Source organism: Ptychodera flava, chromosome 20 (genome assembly GCF_041260155.1).
Source record: "Ptychodera flava strain L36383 chromosome 20, AS_Pfla_20210202, whole genome shotgun sequence".
NCBI classification, from domain to species: domain Eukaryota; kingdom Metazoa; phylum Hemichordata; class Enteropneusta; family Ptychoderidae; genus Ptychodera; species Ptychodera flava.
The window spans coordinates 26419622-26442600 of NC_091947.1; the positions used below are offsets into that span (position 1 = coordinate 26419622).

General features: G+C 38.6%; 1 protein-coding gene and 1 long non-coding RNA gene across 2 annotated transcripts in view; both read left to right on the forward strand.

Moving 5' to 3' along the window:
* The first annotated feature begins 363 nt into the window (after nucleotides 1-363).
* Nucleotides 364-12393, forward strand: LOC139119673 (uncharacterized). The gene is made up of 3 exons (XR_011548977.1): nucleotides 364-476; nucleotides 2506-2678; nucleotides 12318-12393. It is a non-coding gene; the product is annotated as an uncharacterized lncRNA (long non-coding RNA).
* A 1408-nt stretch (nucleotides 12394-13801) lies between these two features.
* The window catches only part of LOC139119542 (uncharacterized), a 32845-nt gene continuing 23667 nt past the window's right edge, over nucleotides 13802-22979 (forward strand). Inside the window, exons 1-9 of the mRNA XM_070683385.1 lie at nucleotides 13802-14003; nucleotides 14421-14927; nucleotides 15377-15499; nucleotides 16951-17132; nucleotides 17491-17692; nucleotides 19190-19331; nucleotides 20021-20265; nucleotides 21058-21441; nucleotides 22016-22471. Of these exons, the coding sequence (XP_070539486.1) occupies nucleotides 13802-14003; nucleotides 14421-14927; nucleotides 15377-15499; nucleotides 16951-17132; nucleotides 17491-17692; nucleotides 19190-19331; nucleotides 20021-20265; nucleotides 21058-21441; nucleotides 22016-22471 (2443 nt within the window). The remainder of the gene's footprint in view (nucleotides 14004-14420; nucleotides 14928-15376; nucleotides 15500-16950; nucleotides 17133-17490; nucleotides 17693-19189; nucleotides 19332-20020; nucleotides 20266-21057; nucleotides 21442-22015; nucleotides 22472-22979) is intronic.

Below are 22979 nucleotides of genomic sequence, written 5' to 3' on the forward strand. Positions count from 1 at the left end.
TCTAAAAGGATGACGTCTCCCCCCCCCCCCCTCAAATGACGCTAGTAAAAGACAAAGCGCTGATGAGGTCAGTAAAGATAAATGATGGTTCGGCATGTATGACACAACCCCTTCGTGATGAAGAAGTGATCAAATGTGTTAGAAGACTACGATTTAGAAATCCCATACCTATAAACCACGTCAAAACGTACTCATGGAATACGATTCCAAATCGGTTGTTCGTTCGGTCTTCCTATGGTCACAGTCGTGGATTCCCTCTCTGCAAATATGAATCCGAGGCTTGGTTGCTTGCTGTAGCAGTTTTGTCTCGTGATTTCAGGCAAGCCTTTTTGCATAGGGGAAATAAACGACTCCCCTGATGGAACAGCCTTACAAACGCTGATGACATGCAAGAATATTCACAGTAGAAACAGGTTTCTCGGTAGAGCTTTCTGCATGAATTCGAATGTCGTAAAGAGTTTTCCTGCAGTCTATAGGTAAGGGAATGTTTCATTTCATGATCAAAGTTGGATTTATGTTCACTCCATTTGGAGTACTTGCAACGTTCAGGCCTCGTTGGTCCTTGTCCAAAGCGCAGGATGAGGTCGGTCTCGTCGTAGGCTACTGTACGGAAGCGTTACTTGTCATGACAAGTTAGTAGACTAAGTAAGTGACCGTGTCAACGTTCAAATGCAACGCCGATGTTGGTATTGATACTGAATTACATATTTGAGAGATGGAATGACAATGATGATGATGATGATGATGATGATGATGATGATGATGATGATGATGATGTTGGCGATGATGGTGGTGGTGGTGGTGGTGAAGATGATGATGATGATGATGATGATGATGATGATGATGATGATGATGATGATGATGAAGATGATGATGATGATGATGATGATGATGATGATGATGATGATGATGATGATGATGATGATGATGGAGTAACCTGGCAATATAATATAGGCCTTGAATAGTATGTAGTCATGCATATACTAAATATCGATGCCTTCGAATTAGTAATAAAACTGCATACACATATCGTCTGTCGTCAGGGAAGGAATAGAATAGAATTGAACAGAATAGAATAGAATAGAATAGAATAGAATAGAATAGAATAGAATAGAATAGAATAGAATAGAAAAGAGTAGAATAGAGTAGTAGAATAGAATAGAGTAGAGTAGAATCGAGTAGAATGGAATAGAAAAGAAGAAAAGAGAATAAAATTATAGAAGTATAGGATAAAGCCCGAGTACGAGGGTTGTTCTGGTATATAAAGTCCAACCCAACGATAAAATGTCGAGGCCGCAGGTTTTATCCGACTTAAAAACTATCGCCCCTAACTGATATATTTTTGTTTTCAATGTGTTTACGTCAACCGTCCCCTTTGTCAATGTTACATGTTTAGGATATGAATTAAAACTGTTATTTGTGAAAAAGCCTTCCAATGTAATGGAACATCCTATAAATGCCCTTTGGCACATTATATAAATGCCCTAGGGCACAGCAGATTTTGTGTTGCAGCTGGTTTCCGCTGTATTACCAAATTTGAATATTAAAACGTACCAGATGTCTACAGAATATGACATGTTCACTTTTGATTGGACAGTACTTTACTACGGCGCTGTCATTCGTTTCTGGAATTTGGTGACCAAGGCTTTACGAGTAAATAAAACACCCTGAATTGAGCACTCTGATTGGTCAAGCAACAGTAGATAGTTTTTAATGGAATATAAACCACATTTCCGCCATTGTGAGCGTGTGTAACTGTTTAATATTTGCGGCGACATGGTCACCAAAAATCGCTGCAGCCGCGTTTTGTGGTTGAAGTTAAACACAAGACACGATAGAGACAAATTTAAAATTATTGATTCGACGCATAGGTAATATGTGTGTCAACGAAAGGGCTACAAAGTACCGCTCAACCACTATAGGTAACTTTGCATATCGTGTTGAGAAAATATGCGGACATGAATGCTGTCTGTTTAACGGAAATCTCAGTGTGTAACTTCCATGGCTAGAAACATTCCGCAAGTTTTCGCCACGCTAATTTAACTTTTCTTTCCCGTTGAGAACTCAAACTCAAATACATGTCTGTATTTAACGGTGCAAGTGTCAACACCTATTTACACCTAAGTCTAGCCTAAGAGAAGCCTGATCATCGGGTTTCACCAGGGTTTTGTCGAAGAAGCAGTGACTGTAATGTATTTACTGTTGAAGTTTGAAAAGTACAACATTTACTGTTCTCAATTTTGATTGGCCGAGAATGAGAAATATGAGATGCGTCCAGAAGAGGCACATCACGGTGATGATGTATTTCTATAGCTACGAAATCTCTGTCAATTCAAATTGTATAAAGTTCGTTCAAAGTACTTAATCGGCCAGCACACTCAACTGCAAGCGTACGACAAGCCAAAAAAGGGTAAGGATATAATTTTTGGCGGAAAAACACTGGGCAGTAATCATACATTCAAGAAAACCTAAAACTACGACTAATAATACTCTTCTTTTTCGCAGATCACTTTATCGGATTCCAAGTTCGACAGTCTAATGCAAGAGAACCAAGCCAATCGCGTGAGGGGGTAACGTTAATACAACTCTGAGAAACCATTGCAGTCCAACTATGTTGAACCGTCGTCACGTACCGTTTATAATTGCAATTTTAGACATCCTGTCTAGTTTCCACTCAGGTAAGCATCTCTTCTATTAAAATCAGCTTCACAAATGAAGATCCATTGATCGCAATATTACTGGATGGTTCTTTTTTGTCCTTAAAAATAACTTTTCTAGAAATCGCCTAGCAGTTTCATAAGTGTCAAGCGTTAGCGGCGTGATGTATTGAAGTCACGCGCTGTGCAAATTCTGATGTAAAACACCTTGACAACAGCATCCGACTGAACGGACGTGATTCACAGAGCCTTCAACATGCCATGTATTGATTTAATAGTTCAGTTTGAGCAAGCTCTTTGAAGACATGTGACAAAATCAAAGAGGGAAGGGTGTTCCATATTTGACTTAAAATGCACTATTAAAGTCGCTCTGCAATTTCGGCAGATACTTCTTGATAACGTGTTCATGTTATTGGAATCACGCCAACTTTATTGACAATGCCCCGTAAGCTGTAACTCCTGTGTTCCACTGCGCTTTTTATGTCTGTAAAATATACCCTTTAATGCTGCTCCAAAAAATAACTCCGAAATGCTTGGTGCTTAACTTGTCAATGCAGCCTGCCTGCGCAAGCGTAATATCTGGTGCAAATTTAACACAAAATTCGAGGAATAATGAAAAGAAATAATTTTTACACAATGTATACATTCTGCACAAAGCTTAGTGTTCACAAGGCTAATACATATTTCGTCTTTCAACATACCTCACTGTAGCGAGGAAGAAAATGCTTGTTTAATGGAACAAAAATAATCAAAGTGTTATCAAAATTGACAATTATTGTCCTTTCAATCGTAAGTCTACCGTTGTAAGAAGTACTTGTCGTATTACCATTGCGTGAAACAGTGCCGTTATTATCCAGGAATCTGAAGTTTTTGACACATTTTGTTCGTGTAATATCTTGTCATGGTAACGGTGTTTATAATTTTTGTTTGGAAATAAAGCAATATTGAGTCAAAGAATGTACGTTTCGATTACAATCTAGTGAAGGAAGATATTTTCAACCATAATTTTTTAAATTTTTTTACCATTTCAGAGCCGATCTGTAATATTTTATAACTCTCTTAAAACTCGTAGACGGGCATCGTTTAAAGAGATAAAATATTTATTAACAAAATGACTGCCTTTGTGGGAGACGAGTGGATTACGCATTATCGTATGTCAACGTATGGTTATTACTTTCTGTTTACAATGCATTGTTATATTTATTAACTTTCAACCGTATACTACACATCAGTCTACGATTTGATTTTGCGCAAATCATCAACCCATCCTACAATGTTGTTCTTTTTGCATCCACCTACTCTCCGGCTAGCTTTCGACTTTTCTATATTGTTTTCTAGTCTGTTTCTCTGTCCTTGTGTGCACTCTCTGTCTGTCTGTTTGTCTGTCTGTCAGCATGTCTGACCGCCAAAATGCATTATTTACCTCTTTTCCCCGTACTTTCTATCAATATGTATGTATGTATGTATGTATGTATGTATGTATGTATGTATGTATGTATGTATGTATGTATGTATGTATGTATGTATGTATGTATGTATGTATGTATGTAGTATGTATGTATGTATGTATGTATGTATGTATGTATGTATGTATGTATGTATGTATGTATGTATGTATGTATGTGTGTATGTGTATGTATGTATGTATGTATGTATGTATGTATGTATGTATGTATGTATGTATGTATGTATGTATGTATGTATGTATGTATGTATGTATGTATGTATGTATGTATGTAATATGTATGTATGTATGTATGTATGTATGTAATATGTATGTATCTATGTATCTATGTATGTAAGCATATAACTTAGGGAAATGAAAAGATTTTGAATTGGGGTGTACAAACGCACGTCACTAAGACGTCAAGGGTTGACAATTGGGTCGATAACGCTGCTAAGAAGGAAAGAAAGCAAGTTTTCTTAGGGACAATCTAGTAATTATTCTTAGAAGCACGTGTAGTTCACACGGAAAGCGTATATATATCACCAGTTTCAAGCAAGCCGTTATCAATGCGAGTTGACGTGCAGCTAACAGTAAACAACATGCAAAATGATCAGAAGTCTACCCGTGTTCAGTTGAAATAAAAATTGACAGGAAGATATGATTACAGTCACCGAGGAAATAGCAAAATCTAATCACAAAGTGAAAAATTGATTTCACAATGTACCCACAGGGGTGTTAGGACTCGACAAATGCCGAAACAACGTCCAATATGTGACCCCTGCAGTCATGTTAATAAATGACTTGCGTCTCAACGTAAGATCAATGGGAGAGCAATATTGTACCAATTGTGAATTATGGACTTGCCAAGGGCACATCTGCAGTAGCCTGACACGAATTGCTTCATGGAAATATTTCTTAAGGTAGTACACGCCTCAAAATAAAAAGTGGTAAACCTTCGTTCAAACATCTCTCGAGGAAACTTCAAATCCGTGTTTTTCGAAATCAACTATAAAATCAGCGACCACGGTGCACAATTTGAAGTTGGAGCCGTAACTATCTAATATTTGTCTATTTTAAAAATGATCGCCATATCCTGAGGTATCTCTGTGTGGATAACTGAAATTTTCATTTTCACGAAAAAAACAGTGAAAACATGATCTAATTCAAAGTCTTGTTCATAACTCCATACAAGCAGTAGACAGGAATGGGTATGATAAAAATTTTGCCAGCCCGCAAAAACTGTCCGCGGCACATCCTACCTTAATGTATAAGAGCGTCGCCCTTAATGATGGGAGTCGAAAAAGCGTGTTGATGTGTTTTAATCGCGCAGTCTCGTTTAAAGAAAAAGGCCATCTATATCCTCGACATCTCGCTTCTGGTCAGAATTATGTAATTCTGTTGTCTCACATACAGTGATTAGTCTACTGACCGTAATATTGCCATTAAAATCTTAATCACGGTCTAACTCATAATTCAAGTAGATTTATATACTCAATATCCCCTACAAACTCTATTACAGATACTCGACGTATGTATGCAATATTTCAAGGGCAGAAAAACAGCGGCGTTCCCATCATAGGGGAAAAGAACGTTGTATTCTTTGAATTAAATTGTCAAAAAATGCCACTTCAACTGGATTAAGTAGCTTTTATTTCTGAGCAACATCGTTAGAGCTTAGCAAGGGGTTGAAGCGCTCTGATGAAGGGAGCGCGCGGTCAAAGAATTGATGTTGCACCGCCAACTATCATTTAGCATAACCAAGAGCATTTCCGGTGATTTCCATTTTGTGATATCGTGGAATAATCGTCATTTTTAATACAGATTGTGAATTACTGTGATTTTGAGTACGAGACTTTTCAGTACTTTTCTCATGACAATAATTTGTCATAAATGGTAGTGTTTTCATTGTCACAATTTGTTATTAATTTATGTAAATGAGAATCTATTATATTATATTATATTATATTATATTATATTATATTATATTATTATATTATATCATACTTAAGCAATAAAGCACACCCAGCGACGGTATACCACGATCGCTCGTACATATATGTCGTGAACTGGTCAAATCTCGTGGTTTACCGTATTGCTATTATATCAGAACAGTATATTGAAATTCTGGCATGGAACGTAAAAAAAAGGATTTTGGGTCTTGCCGAGACTTCGCTCGTGTGCCAGCCGTGGTATATCGCGAATATATCACGGTTCGTTTGGCGTCTCGACCAATCAGATCGCTGTATGTGCGCATGCAGTATACTGGTATGATATAATATAAAGTATAATCACTATAATATATTATATTATTTTACCCTTTTTATTATAATAATGACAAGGTCACTGTGCAAAAATTTGAACCAAATAAGCAAGTTTCTCTTTGAGTCTACTAAGGTCGTAGACCAGCAAAGGATTATTTACAGTTCAAGAGTTCGAATGTCTATCCCCCGAGACTCATTCTGTATGAAAATCTCTGTTTCTATACGGGATATGTGCAATTGTGCATCTATTTATTCATGTGATCCGTTTAAGAAGTTTACACATATTCCATGAGAGGGCACCATGAGTAACTCTTTTGCCAACCGACACTATCGACCAATTTATTATTTTGAAAGGGCGCGCAATGATTGTATTTCTAGAGCACCCATGACACCACCAAATGCAGCTACAAGACTACTAACAAACCACTCAAAATGGACATATGTGTCCCTTGGGGATCGTTTGCTTCTGCAATGCTCATTTTACCATCAGATAACATCTCAACTAATAGAATTATTTCTGATCATTAAGTAAGGGAAAGATTGAAATCACACGGTCTTGGTGTTCTCGTCGACGCCATTCTTCCATTAATGATTTTCTGAGAACATTTCCTGGTTGAAGACGTCTGCGAACTGTCAGGATGCTCGTAAGATCGTGAGCTGTGGTGAATTGCAAAGGAAATTAAGTTGGGACTGCTTTTTACGCACACTCTACTGAATAAGAAATTTGTTAAAAGAACGAGGGAGGTTAGATTTGCCTTGCTCTCGACGGCAACCAATAGCCCCTAATTATTCGACATCCCCGCAACGATGCCGTCTTTTGAATCCAGATATTTGCTGAAGTCTGCGATATTGTATTTGAAGTCAAAATTAAATTCGAGTCTTCATTGTTTTTTACTTAAAGGAGAGATCGCATAATAAGACACATAGTCCACTGAAACTAAAAGTCTCAAATTTGTGTGAGAGAATTTCCCTTCACTTGTGAGAACAGCATGCAAATTTGGTGCTTATACTAGAGAGACAAAACACCTCAAATTAGGGCAGCTATGTTGTATCCCTGTGTTAACGTAATTATAAAGACAAAATAAATATCCTTTTTATGATTTTTTTTTCATAAACATGAAACGATGAAAACTTCATTCACTCGTAAACAGTAGTCACTCGACGAACTTCAAAATGAGCTTTCACCAAACGCAAGCAAGCGGCATACCAGCTAGGTATTGTGAAAAATTGAGTCTTAATATCTGTACCCGAGGAGCATTCTGTATTGAGTGTTGAACTGGCAGCCACAGAGTTTGCAGCTTATATGCATACATGTACTGCTGGAGCGTAGAATTTACCGTTAGAAGAATAGGGATATAGTTTGTTGTGTGTCGCTGCTATGGACGAACTGAGACATTCACAGATCAAGGCCTTGTTTATTTGATACTGTACGCCTTGACTTTTTCGTATTCTAACTACCCGCCTTTTCTCGTTGCTTTAATGAAACAGTAGAAAATGATGAAAGGAGAGAGAGAGAGAGAGAGAGAGAGAGAGAGAGAGAGAGAGAGAGAGAGAGAGAGAGAAGGGGGGCAATTACGAACCCAACTTCGCGCTAAGGTTCATATAGTTGTCGATGTAGTGAATAATAATGTCTTCATTTCACGCTTTAAATAAATGCTAATCAAAAAAATGTCTACTCATGAAATCGTGTCCCACATTGTGAAGAACAGTGACATATTCCACGTTTCGTGTGCAGTAGACAACCTCAGGCAATTTCCGACCCTTTCAGCTCCTTGCAAAGTAGACTGGACTGCAAGGCAAACAGGTGCATGGCTTGTTATGAGGATAACATTCCCATCGTGTTTCCATCCAAACATCTTAATAAAAAACGAAAAAGAAGAAAGTTGTTGACCCCATAAATCTCAATCAAGGCGGAATTATTTGAAAGATAATCAATTGTACAAGAGAAACAAGTATTTTAAGTTGCATTTTATATGGCTTGTCCGTTTTATCGGTTGGTTTTCTACTTGCTCATTGCCTACATAATATAAGGATCGAACATGCAAAACGAAATGTCTGCAGGCCAAGGCTTGAGCCGGGGCAGCCTTTAGGTGACCTGTTACACTGGAAAGAAAGCAGATTTCGTACGTTTTGTACAATATTTACATGATTCAGTTTGCATAATGCCATGATGATCTTCGAGTAATGTCTGCTTTGTTAATGCAATGTATTGTGTTCTAGTTCGGTAACACCCTAAATTCGCTTCACTTCCCTTCGGAATCAAAGACTGAGAATGCACACAACATGAACTCGTTGTGACAATACAACTCCGATTAATCCATGGCATTATGGATGATACTCAGGATTACATTGGTTTTACGAACATTCACAGCTATTTACAGAGCGTGTTTAATTTGCACAGCGGAGTGATACATCAATCGCCATGAATGAACAGACACATACCAGGGTAATAAAGGTCGCCATTCCGCGTATTTCCAAGAGAAATGTATTGATTTCGACAAGTACTCTAAGGTACACATTATCGTGTTTGCAGGACACAAATAACGGATGACCACTTTAAATATTAGTGTCTCTCTCTCTCTCTCTCTCTCTCTCTCTCTCTCTCTCTCTCTCTCTCTCTCTCTCTCTCTCTCTCTCTCTCTCTCTCTCTCTCTCTCTCTCTCTCTCTCTCTGATTTTTGCAATTTATGTGGTTTAATTTCAATCAGTCCTAATCCGTATACCTTGTGTTGGCAAATATTTGCGACCCAGTGACTTGCTGTCTTGCTGAAACACACAAACGCGAATTCTAGCAATATAATGGATTCGTGATCAGTTAAAATTGACAGCATATTGCAGGTGTACATAATTACACTATTCCTCCTTGTAATTGTGTGATGCATCAACTTTCTTTGCAGTATTGATAGACTGTAGGTATGGTGTGCATCGTTTTTTCGTCATTGACCCCCGTTTCACCGCCGCGCCGCCGAATACCGTTTTGCATCGACATCACATCATGATTGATGGCTTCCACGCCAAGTCCTTCCTTAAGGACAATTATCAGTGAAGCAAATCCTATTTGTTAGTCTGTGTAAACAGCCAGCATGTTAATTTCTCATCGGAGCCATATGTTTAGTTGAGTGAAAGTGACTTAAAAGGACAAGTAAATCATATATGTAAGCATGATGATTGTATTGCAAATAAACTATTATGGTTGTTGGTAGAATGCGCGTCAGGGATAGATTTTCTGACTCCAAAACTTTTACAATACAAGTTTAGCTTACCACTTATGTGTGCTCATTTTGAAGCTCATGGCGTAAATAAACTTTACACTGGCCTATTTTTTGTGAATATTGATAACTTTATTTCCCCCATACAGATAAGTTAGGGGTGGTGGCTATTTTGAATTTCAAGTGTCTGCAAATAATTTTTCTCTGTTACTACATTTTGCACGGTGACCTCTGATTTTTATGCTTGATTTCGAAAGAGACCGGTTCAATGTTTCCTTAATTCTTTAAAAGTCTTTCAATTCGAGACGCGATTTACCTTATATAATATATTTCAAGACCGTTTATTATTGAAGCGGGCATTTCGGTTTACAGAAAGCGTATCGACAAGTAAAACAGCCTACAATGTAACTTGTGTCCGGGGGAAGCTCTCTGACGGTCTCGTTAATCGGAATTGCAAGTCAGACTCGACAGCGCGTGTCTGAGCTGCGACTGTCATAGTCTTCGATTTCTGCGTCACCGAGCACTTGCAATGTATCATCGGGAGTGGATTGCGTCAATATGCTAATCTTGCCTCGCTTGTTACATGTATTGTAGAACTTTGTCGGACATTATTTATTTTTAATGTTTTGTGCTACAGAATGCTTGTACAAGTAACTGAACTCGTAATTATCTGTCCGTACGTCTTTTTCTAGCGAAAGTCTATGTATCTTCAATACAGACTTGCCCCTACTCTCCGCCTATAGGCCCTATGCATAGTTCTAACGGTAAAACATATGATACATTATTTGTGCTTGATTTGCTTATATTCTTTGACCAATACATTTGCACCATGAAGACACGTCGATTGGTAAATTGATTTCTAGCAGAATATAGAGTGATAAGTGTTCCAATCTCATCCTATTTCTTTAATGCCTGAAAGGACGACATAAACGCTCCCAGTAGTTCTCAAGGTTTCACAATCTTTGGCATTGTGTCATAATTGCTCTTAAAGGATAATCGATATAGACAGGTTTAGCTTTTACTTCGCTCTAAAATTATGGCAGTTAGCGAGCCCTGCTCTTGCCTTTATGTTGGCATTTATTTGTATTTTTCATCCACTGAAAATCTGCGCAATTTTCCAACAACTGAACGCATCACCCGGAGAAAGAGTATTTCCTGACGAGATTAAACAGAAATCAACTCGTGTCAACCTATTTAAAATTCAATAGAAAACAAAGATTTGCAGGATGTTCATTAGATAGGTACTCACATAGAAGTATAGGATACGTCCGCTCAAGTAACACGTATCGTTACCGTTTCTAAATTAGCCAAGATTATTCATCGAGAATAAATGGGAACTATAAAGCCTATATCTGCTATAGTTTGTCTTCTAAGTGCAAATGTTTATGATTCAACCAGTCTTTCAGTCGAAAGGGTTAGTGCGTGACAGTCATGAAATGAAGCAAAATGTTCCCACAACATTCCGAAAAGATTCATTTCCTCGTCACTGTACATTATTCATGAGTGACATGTGTCGCATCCATCGATGACAGCTGATATGTCAATTTCACAAGAATTATAATTTTAAATTGTCTGTTTAGAGCGATTTCCTTTTCCTCTCCCTCTTCAATTCTCCAATGTAAATATATGAAAGTGAATTCACTCTACTTTTACAGCGGTTCCGCTCACGATATTGTCGCTGGAGTCGGTGTGTATGTATTTTTCGAAATTGAGTCGACCTTTGTTGAAGTGCAGTAACCCAGTGCGCCAGAATTAATGCGCGACGACTCCCTTGCGGGCTGACTGCGAGGACCGCTATTTCGCATGAAGAATGGTGTATTATCCGACAGGATTTAAAAATGATGATTTTGTTATGATTATGCATACCATTACAGGGAAGTTGACAGAAAACGCACATTGAACGGGAAACCTCGAGTAACTCTCATGAGTATGAATTCAGTATTGAATTGAGCATTGAATTGTTTGTTCCCCGCAGTTCAGTTAACACTGTACATTGGAAAACCTTTCCGTACGTTTGTGATACTTTACCTACCAGACTTCATCGAACGGTTTCGATTCACCTTGGCAATGGTAATACACGAATGAGAAGTAATTAGTTTTGCCATCATGTTTAAATAGTTTTTCTCAAGCAATGGGCGCAAATTAAAATATGTTCCCACTCAACTGTTGTCGGATATCGCCACAGGTATTTTCGTATTTTGTCGTCCTCTCAAGTCCTTTTAGTTAATATGTGTATACGTCCTCTGGATTAATAACAGTACACAAATGTGTAGACTTATTGAATAACACTATTCAAATAAATCGACTGTGTGCAATCCGTGAATTATCACTAATATATAGACCTGATAATCAGAGACCAAGTCTCCTTTATTTTAACGTGTAACATCTTTACTGTTACAATTTTATTATCTATTTACTTTGGACAACTTTTATGATTTTCTCCAAACGTTTGCGAAATCTTCTTAATTGCTTATTGCATTTTGTGATATATGTTTGGTTGATTGTCTTCTATTGAAATGTACCTTAAGAGTGGTGACGATCCATTGTAAGTGGCAGCTGAATATACGGACAATTCCACAAGTTTTCTCCACGACAAGAAATTGCAAAATCTTGCACGTGTTTTATACGTTGACTCGTTGAAGATCTACAACACTTCTTACATCTTGATATGGCAGAACGTAAATGATATGCTGAGCAAGTGATTAAGACTCGTGGATGTTTAATTTATGTCTTTAATTCGACAGTGGCTCAAGAGAACTACTGTGAAGATGGCACGTGCACGACAGAAGACCCTTGCCAGAGTAGCAATGCATGTAACAACAAAGGTGAGTCTGCTTCAGGTACTCAAGAAATGAGAATCAATCAGAGCGATGGCACTTGTACTTTTATCGTCCTTTCTATGAATATCGTCTTTCTTTCATCATCTAAACAAAACGAAAAGCTTTTCTAGAATATTGACCCATCCCTTTCTATTACCTCTGTACATGATTCACCCAATACCTCTTCGAAGTAATGGAAAAAAAACCGTCCATAGAAAACAAATTATTGGCTGCTTCGGCAAAATCTTTATTTTCCACCGATAACAATCCTGGTACATGGAGCCGTTAACATCATGAATAATATTACCGTCTATGACCAGTCACTCTAGTGCCCTCGGCAGGCATAAGTAATGACATTCTCGTACAAATCCGAAAGGGTGAAAACGACAATTCGTATCATTTCGAGAAACTTGTGATAGTTACATTGACGATATAATATACATATATATATATATATATATATATATATATATATATATATATATATATATATATATATATATATATATATATTATATATATATATTATATATATATATATGGTTCACTTACAGCCTTTCTTACACCTCTCTTTCCCACATGTTTCCTGTCTTCAATACATCTCAATATTCTGTAGTCTTGTTATTCACCATGGAACGAACCAAATTAAAATTCTCCGAATTACGAAATTCACGAGAGATCTAATAATCTGGCTTGAGCTCTCACTCGACAACTTTGTGTGATTTATGTGCGATCGTGATCCCGAGTAGCGTGCAGGGTGATATGTTGTTTTGACGTAGTCGGTGATAATTAAATCTGCATACCTCCCTAGCTGATGTGAATTCTTTTTCTGAAGGATATACGAGTCAACTTCAACCCGCGAATTTTCCATCATAGGCTGTGCCAACCAAACAGGATGGATGCCAATTTTCGATTGATTATCCTCTAAAACTTGTGACATTTTTGCATCAATTGTCCTAATTTTGAGTTCCTTTGATTTGATTCTAGCGGACCCTGTGCTTGTTAAATAAATTAACTGTACAAAAATACCACGATAGCCTTATACTAGATGTGTTTAAAACAGTTGCTTTTTCATTTTTGGTGCATAAGGTGTGAACACCAGGTTCAAGTCATTTTGATCATTTTAAATACTATAGTGCGGTCTAAGATGCTCCAAGCTATCATCTGGCGAATAATGATGCTAGAGCATGAAAAGATCTGTGTTATTTGCTCTTAAATTTCTTAACATTTTGACAGGTTGCTTTACGACTGTGAGAGGGTCGAGCGGGACCATCCTTAGTCCAGACTACCCGGCACACGCCAGAAACACGCAGTCGCCTTGCCAATGGAGGATATCCGTTGACAGCGGTTTCACTGTCTCTCTCCACGCTCTCGTGTGGTCCTTTTTGAACTACCAGAAAAGGTGCGTGATGGACGCATATTTCGGGGTTTACGATGGCCTGGACGAAGATTCCCCCACCCTCGGACAGGTGCAATGTTCATCAGACGGCGAGAACACACCCACCATGACGTTCCATGGAAGTGGCAGCGATATGCTATTGGTGCTGCACGCCCCTGCTGGCTGGTCAAATTACACAGTTAACTTTCTATTGGTGTACCAAAATAGCCAAGGTGAGAAGTAATCTTTGTAGTACCATGGATGTAAGGTAGGCTCTTGAAGCAATAGACTAATCTTTCTTTCTCTTTTTTCTCTATTTTTGAACTCCGTCAATTGGTTCCTCGTGATGGCATGATTCATAATGACTCCCATCACGTGAATTTGCATTTTTGACAAGAAAATGGAGATCTTCAGAACGTGATTAGCCAAGAACAAACGGAAACGCCAATTGAAAAATCAAATGCTAGATGATCATGTCCTGTTCATATCGGAAAAAAAACTGAATTTTCTGGCAAATTCAAGTTATTCCTGCACTGCTTAGAGAACGTCTCATTTTATATCAAACATATATTAAAGCAAAGAAAAGTTCTTGCAAGAGTCGGCGTACCAACTTTTCATCCTTTCTTAGTGATAATCTGGCTATTCTTCAGTTTTCCAGGAGTGTGGGAAACATTTTCTCGCAGCGGAAGGTTACTGCATTGGCCCTCTACCCCCATTGGCTCTGTGTGAATTTTACCTTCGCCATGCCATCGATGAGGATCTACGTCCGGACGTCGCAGGGTTTGAGAACGGTTCAGTGTTTAACGTTTGTCCTGGAATATACGGCAACTCAACCCGTTCGCTTGTCATCAGAACACCGGAAGTCGACGCTTTCCTCAGCCACATTCTTCCGCCGATGAAATCGGCCTTTGTCGCCCTTAGAGTTATCCCATATGTGATTGGTCTATATAGGTCACCTGACACAAACGAGTATCGTTGGGCGGACGGATCACCGTTGGTCTATCAAAACTTTGCGCCAATGGGCTTACCAACTGTCAGCAACGGAGAACAGTGCTTCTCAAAGTCTCACGTTTCCAACCTTCAATGGACAGATACAGAATGTTACGTCCCTCCCGAGGAAGACCTTCTTTGTAAACGATTCTACCTGTGTGAGAAAGGTAAATCTTGTCACCTAGATCCGTAGAATCACGCCATTAAACAATCATGACAACCTCATTTGAATGTGCGCGTTCCGTAAGTAATCCATCGAGTCAGTTTTCAGCATTTCTTGTTTTACAGGCAAATTTCTCACGGTTTTGCTTTGCTTTCCTTTTTCAATCACGCAAGAAAGTTTGTAAACCTCCTGGAGTAATATGTGCCGTTCAAATGATGAAAGAGTGCAGTGAAACTTTGGCGATATTTACTTCTGAACATTCGTCATAGCGCCATTATCTTTCTACTATGAGCTTTCGAATAACTAATAGGAAAAGTAAGTATGACTCCGTCTTTTCGTGAGTGTTTTCTAAGTATTATTTGATCAATGTGTGAAAATAACATAAAAAAACAACACCGTTAAAACGTAAGGCTGCCATTCAAATAACCATTTTGCCTTCTATTCTTTCGACAGATATGGACGAATGTCAATATTCCCATGGTTGCTCACACGCATGCGTCAACACGCAAGGGAGCTACTACTGCACATGCCCAGAAGGGTACACCAACTCACCGAACGACCACACACAATGTGTTCGTACGTACTTTCAAACCACTTTTATTTTTCGTCTCTTTCATTTTGACAAAAAAACCTCAATCTACATACTTATATTGCTAAAAACTAGTAATAAGTGCTATGTTTCGAATAACAAACATCCGCGACTGTAGAGTTGCTCTATATTTCCGCTAGCTGTGACCATAGGCAGTGGAGGATGACTCAAGGATAATTCACAATGCGTCCATTGATAATCCGAAAAAATACGGTCGGTAGGTTTCAAATTCCGAGGAGACCTAGATATTTTTCTTGGCCCCACCGACGATATAATAGCTGATACACAATGAAACCAGCTTGCGTTTACTCGTAACATATGGTAATATCTTTCACTTTATTCTCTCAACAATAACAACACTCGCTCGACAATTACTTAAACGTAAATACTCCCAGTCAATACAATGGATCGGTAAATTCACATCACTACAAATAATATACAAGCGCACTCACATGCTCGTTTATTCGTTTCGCAATTAACGAGAAAACGGTTTTACAGCTTGTCACTTGATCAGAAAAGTATGACGAAGCGTATGGTTAACACTTTGTAAAGGTCAGAAAAATAAGTTAACTAACAATATTTATGTTGATAATCCTGGATCGTTAAAAATGTCTGCATATAAGATCAACTCAATTTTGCCACGTCATACAGTATGTCTCCCTTGAAATGGACCACAATATTTTGCAAATCTAAACAAATCGTTTACTTCCTGTCTTCGTAATGCGTCCCATAAATCGCACAGGGCCTTGGGTTCAGGGCCTTGAGTTCATTCGCCCAAAACCAGGACATTCTCTTTACCTAGTTCTAGGCATTAAAATTATGCCTAGCTATAGTCCCGATTTTAAGAAATGTTTTATGTATAATGTCAACAAAATATAAAAGAAGTGTTGAATTATTATAATTTGCAAGAGCAAGTCAACGGTATACCGTAGAGATTTTGTAAAATTTGAGCATTTAAATATTACTGCAATGTGGCATGAGTATAAGTAGGCACTGTTGACAGCGAATGGGATTAAAGTAATGGTTTTGACACACATATTGAATGTATTTATGTGTATGATGCGATTTGAGGTGATGTGATGTGATGTGATGCATTGTGGAAGTCATAGATATAAGGCGGTGTGATGTGATCTGATGTGATGTGATGTGATGTGATGTAATGTGATATGTTGTGATGTGATGTGATGTGATGCGATGTTGTGTGGTGTGATGGATGTGATGTGATGTGATGTGATGTGATGTGATGTGATGTGATGTGATGTGATGTGATGTGATGTGATGTGATGCGATGTTGTGTGGTGTGATGGATGTGCTGTGATGTGATGTGATACAATATGCTGTGATGTGATGTGATGTGACGTGATGTGCTGTGATGTGCTGTGATCATTTGCACTAACACTGTCAGGGAGTCACTTCCTTTAAACTTATCGTCTTGCAGACAAGTGCAGCAACACAACCATTCAACGGATTTTCGATGGAGATGCACATGTCGTAGAAATTGATCGTCCAGGAACTTGCGTTGTCCACTTGCCTGAAAGATTGTCCTGGTACGAGGCTGAGACCAGCTGCAAGAATTTCAGTGCATCACTTCTTCGAATTGAACCAAGTTTGGACAATCAGGTAATAATTCCATTAAAAAGTGGAAACTGTTTCCGTAAAACCTCTTGAGAGAAACTGTGTAGATTTTATCCGTTCTATGCAAGAGGTAAAAAAATAGTCATCACTATAGCAGGTATTTGTTGTATCGGGCTGTACCATAAAGTGTTAGTAGATGGAATATATTTGCATAATGGCACACTAACTGCTCATTTTACTGCAAATTCTGTGTATTAGGCCGGACAAAATCGACCGCCACTCTTCACTTGTGAAATATTCTGAAGACATCCGTGAACTCGGAGAGCCACTTTTATCAAATAGTCATCTTTTCACCTGACTGTCTTGGTTATTTAAAGGTTAATATAGACTTTACCGATTTCAGTTACTTTCGAAATGGAACCAGCGGCTACATGGTCACGTAGATGCCGTGTGGATTGCTGGCTTTGATGATGAAAACATTCCAATCGACGCTCCGAGTCCAGACAGTGGCAATGGAGATGACCATCAGATTTGTTCTTCCTTCGCCGGAGAGGGTATCCAGGAACGACAATGTGGTGATCTGCTATCGTATATGTGTAATATCGGTGAGTCAGTGTCTGTCTGTCTGTCTGTCTGTCTGTCTGTCTCTCTCTCTCTCTCTCTCTCTCTCTCTCTCTCTCTCTCTCTCTCTCTCTCTCTCTCTCTCTCTCTCTCTCTCTCTCTCTCTCTCTCTCTCTCTCTCTCTCTCTCTCTCTCTCTCTCAGATATACCAATGATACACCGTTATCATATATAGATGTACCATGTCAGTGAGCCAGACTCCGTCTCTGTATCTCTCTCTCATATATATATATATATATATATATATATATATATATATATATATATATATATATATATATATATATATATATTTGTGTGTACATTATTTCTGTATCAGTCAAGTACACAAATCTTATATTGCATATAAGTATTCTGTATAAAGTGAAAGTTATCATCAGCTTTTTCGACACTGTTGACATTAGGTAATCTGTATCGGCAACATCGTCGTCTGACACATCGAAACAGATTATTTTCTGTCGCCAGACATATGTCATTGATTTCAAGGCTAACTAACGGGGAAAGCTTGCCTGATCGGGTTCACCCACTCTGTACACTTACTTTCGTTGATTTTACGTCAGTTGCGGTGACTCTTCCTCTAACAGGATTCTTTCACTCTACTCTATCAAAACGACTGTTTTTTCCAATTAGTCGGTGGTTTTATGATCCCCAGTGTGACTTCAATCATTGCCGTGCAAATTTGGACGTCACTCTGATCACGGCGTCCGTCGTCTGCAATGAGTGTATGTCCGTCCATTCGCGAACGTCAAATTAGCGTTGTCGAACTATGAGTCCTGTAGGATGTATCGACTGATGATTCGCCCCTGGCTAATATCGGTGTGTGGGTTTGTTTCCCGGAAGATAACAATCTGTGGTGCATATATTAAACTAGGTAAAAAATCGAAAATTGTACAAGGGTTCTAAGTAGCATGACTCTCAACCTCCTCAGAGTCAACAACCGATAGATTTTTAAAGGGCAACAGCATCCTTAGGCATCAGTTTCGAAAGAAGCCAGATAATGCGACGCCACTCGGTTACCTCTTGAACCCCCAATGTGTGCATATATAATTTATTTTGACACATGTACATTGCCACAGTTTGTTGAACCTTGAATTGAAGTTCAAACTTTGTGTCCTGTGAGGACTTCGACAGATATCGATGAAGTAACATTTACACTTCATGATAATTGTGGAAAAGGTATTTCAATATTCGAGAGTCCTTCTGGTCGATGCTTCCTTGCATATTCTTATCATATTTTCTTTAACAATGGAACATGGTTCAGGAATAGTACTGGATTGCTTAAAATTCAGAAATAGAATAACATGTGCGCGTCTCATGCACAAGAAGTGGAAGCACGCTGTCGCCCAGTTTATAAGATTCTTTAATACTCCGTTGTATAAAAACATCGGACGCAACTAAAACTACCACTGCGACCTTTTTCATTCAATTATACTTTCCGTTCTGCAATTCACTTTTTTCTTCCTTTTTTATCTTGTTTATAGATTTACAGAAATTTGTATGTATAGGACACAAGAATATAACAGGGTCATTTGGGATTCTGGAGTCACAACGTTACCCTTACAGATACGATGCCAATACGATGTGCAGTTGGTTGATAACCGTCCGTGTACAATACCGTGTACGGTGAGTGCGCCATACCTTGTGAAGAATTATATTTTGCTGCGTTTTATGCCATTTGAACACAGGGATTTATTCAGGTACAATAAATACTTATATGATAAAAACCAAATAAGTTTCGTTGTCTACAAGTTTGGTTTTTTTTCTGTCTGCAGAGCGTATAGGAAAGAGAAAGGCAGACAGGAAAAAAACTTGTAGACAACGAAACATATTTGTTTTTTATCATATTAGTATTTATTGTCCCTGAATAAATCCCTGTGATTTGAACACAACACTCGCATTTAGAAAGAAACGTACGTTTACGTCCCTGTAACTGATAATTTACATAGAAGATGGAAGATTAAATATTAGGAGACTGTAAAAAATAAGAGATTTGACAAAATTTAGTTATAAATATGAATTATGATTGTGTCAATGCAAACTATATTTGATTTATTTGCTTGTTTGTTTCAGAATACAAATAATAAACGTTTAATCCATGCACCTGTCGCCTTAACGGCTGTAGGCATGTATAAAAAAGAAGTTGTTACATTAAGGTCCTGCACATCCTGACATGCACGCCCTTTTCTGCTGTCTATGATCCTGACGACTATACTGAAGCCCGCATTTTTTCGAAATTCTTCCTATTTGGGATGAATTATCTGTCCTCTATAGCCTCGGAACAACATTGAAATTCACTGATATCATTTTTGCAGTATTGTAATCTGGAAGTTAAATTTGAGGACGAAGCCTACGTACGAGTGTTCAGACAGTCTTCGATTTTACGACGGTAACACAACCAACGCTCCCCTCTACGGTACCTATTGCGGAAACGTGGACAGGGAGCTGCACATGACGTCATCGGACCACCAATATTACATCCTGTTCGAGTCTGGTAACCCCGATGTGAATTACATGCGTAACCATGACTACGCATTCCAAGGGTTCTATTTTGAGACAGGTATTAAAATCATTCTGTCATTATCGGTCCACATCCACTCTTTGACATTATGGACGTACTATGATTAGGTATAATCTCATGTGCTGTTTTGTTCTGCGCACTTTTGGTAAAACGCTAAGGCAAGGTTTTGCGCACCGTTGGTTGTAGATTGGAAATTCGATGATGGCCGCCCATAGTTTCAATACTTTGTGGCATACACAACTTAATTCCATATAATTCTGCCATCAAAAGCATACTTCGTTAATTGCCAGATGCATTATAAAAGATAAAATTGTTCGTATGGGCACGCGCAGTGTCATTGAGTTCAGCAAAAATCAACACAAAATCTCTTTATCACCATACTAAACGCACAATGCGACTATCTTACAGGCATGCGCATAACTATACTCGTCACTACTGTATTTTGACGACACTCCGAATGGCCTCCGAATACATGCCTCTTGGGAGCAGAATGATAAATTAATCAGTACACCTCGGAGCATATATCTAATTTGTTTATTTTTTTGAAATTACATATAGCAATGTCGACATCTGACACGTTCAGCTGCAACGTAGTGCTTTGGTATTTTACCGTCCTGTCGTGCTATTGCAAACATTCTCACACCGTTGCCGTAGTACTGGTGATCATAACAGATCGACTTCGTGCACAGTTTGAAATTCTCCTGTAGCTTCCCTTGCCGAGAACAGATTGTAATTACATACGACGATTTCTCTAAAAAGAGTTCACAGTTATTGTATAGAAGCATTTTTAATTTTGACTTACTAAGTTGTTTGTATCTTCAAATTGAACAGATGATTTCCAAACCGACGCTGGAAATTGTGAAGGTCCAAGTCTACTCAGTTCAGCGCAAGGTGTCATTTTCAGCGGCAATTACGAAGCTTACAGCCGATGCACTTGGACAATAATCGTCGAAGAGAATAGCTACTTACAGCTACAGTTCATAGAGATGAACTTACCCGCTCCACAGCAAGATGGCGACAAATGCATCGATGACGTAACTGTGTATGACGGAACGAAAGTTGATAGATACAACAAAATTGACACGTACTGCTCACCTCAACCTCCCCTTATCGTGTCAACATCTAATAGTGTGTTAATTGTTCTCTCCTGTGCATCCCAACTACCGTCAATGGAAGGAAGCACTTTCAATTTTACTTTGAAGTATGAGACAGTAGGTATGAGACATTCTCCTTGGTTTTTAAGTCAGATGATTTGCCAGAATGTCATGATTACGCAATCAGAATATTTCTTTCGGGATTCTTATTTCAGTGACTCATCCGTTAGCCCAAGTGTCATATCTGAATAATAATTTCCAGGCAGACTCTAGAATGCTTATTTTCTTGGCCTCGTTTGGTGCAATGTTGAACACACAAACTAAAATCGATGGAAAGTCTGTTTTGATGAGCGATTTAATTTTCCACCAAGTTATGCACCTGCGCATCATCTGTCGGTATAAAACCATCGCTTTTCGTTCACCCTAGCGACTGAAAGACGAAGTGTCGGCCGTGCTCTAACAGTTGATGCACCGGTCGTTAAATAAAGTTACACTATCGATTCAACATGCCGCAATGTAGGATCTAAATCAATTTTAATTACAACACGATTGACCTGTTACACCTTGATGGAATTTGTCTGTCTTCTCAAGCAATTGTCAACTCTTCAAGCAATATCAGACCATTCCTTCCCCTTTTTTATTCCTGTCACTTTTGCCTAATATTTCATAGTTTTCCTTTTCCGCATACATGTTAGGTTGTCCTGGTTGCCATGTCGGTTCTACAAGTCGAGTTGCAAATGTGCCCTGCCCGACACTTCCCGGATGCGGTGTCATCACATCACCAAACTATCCGCACACCTACCCGTCTCACACGCACTGGAAGTGGCAGCTGATTGGTCCAGCGGCGACCTACGTCTCGGTGACCCTGTCAACAAACCTCGCGTTTGCGTCGACTGTGAGCTGCCAGGACGCCATCGACATTTACGACGGGCTGACTGAAGAGTCGCCTCGCCTGGCTAAGATCATGTCGACCCGCAATGCGACCGGAATAAAATCCTCTTTGAACCATATGCTCGTTAAAATCTTCTCCTGTGCAGGCGATGACATAGACGCAACTTTCGATGATGATTTGAAATTCTTTGGATTGTACTTGACCTACGAATATAGCAGATTTATACCACCTGTAAGCTTAAACTTCTCAACGGCAAACGGTAAGTTCAAGTCTTCCAAAACTCTCAGCATGTTAGCCATGATTACTCATAGAATGTCAGTAACACAATACAGCAAAATCTGCCCCTTTGTTTTTAGTTTGACACACCTGTGAAAATTAGTAATTGCCTACCATAGATGTCAATGACTAAATTCAACTTATCACTATACAGCTGAGCTGAGGTACTCATTTAATTCTATAAAACAAAACACATTAAACTTTGAGGAGCTGCACTGTTCAAACTTTCATAGTTTTGTGAATGGATTCAACCAATGCCATTTCAATCCTTTCAATTTAACCTTTTTTAAACTTTTTTGGCTATTTGCATGTAATTATGCTCCATCTTCTTTAAATTGTTGTTACTTATTCAAAACATGTATTGATTAGCAATGTTTGAATGTGTCAATCAACATTGTGATGGGTCGTTATCAATGAAGAATCTTCATTTTGGTCTAATATCGTGCACTATCTAGTTCAATGGACATGGCGATTGACTCGTCACGATGTTA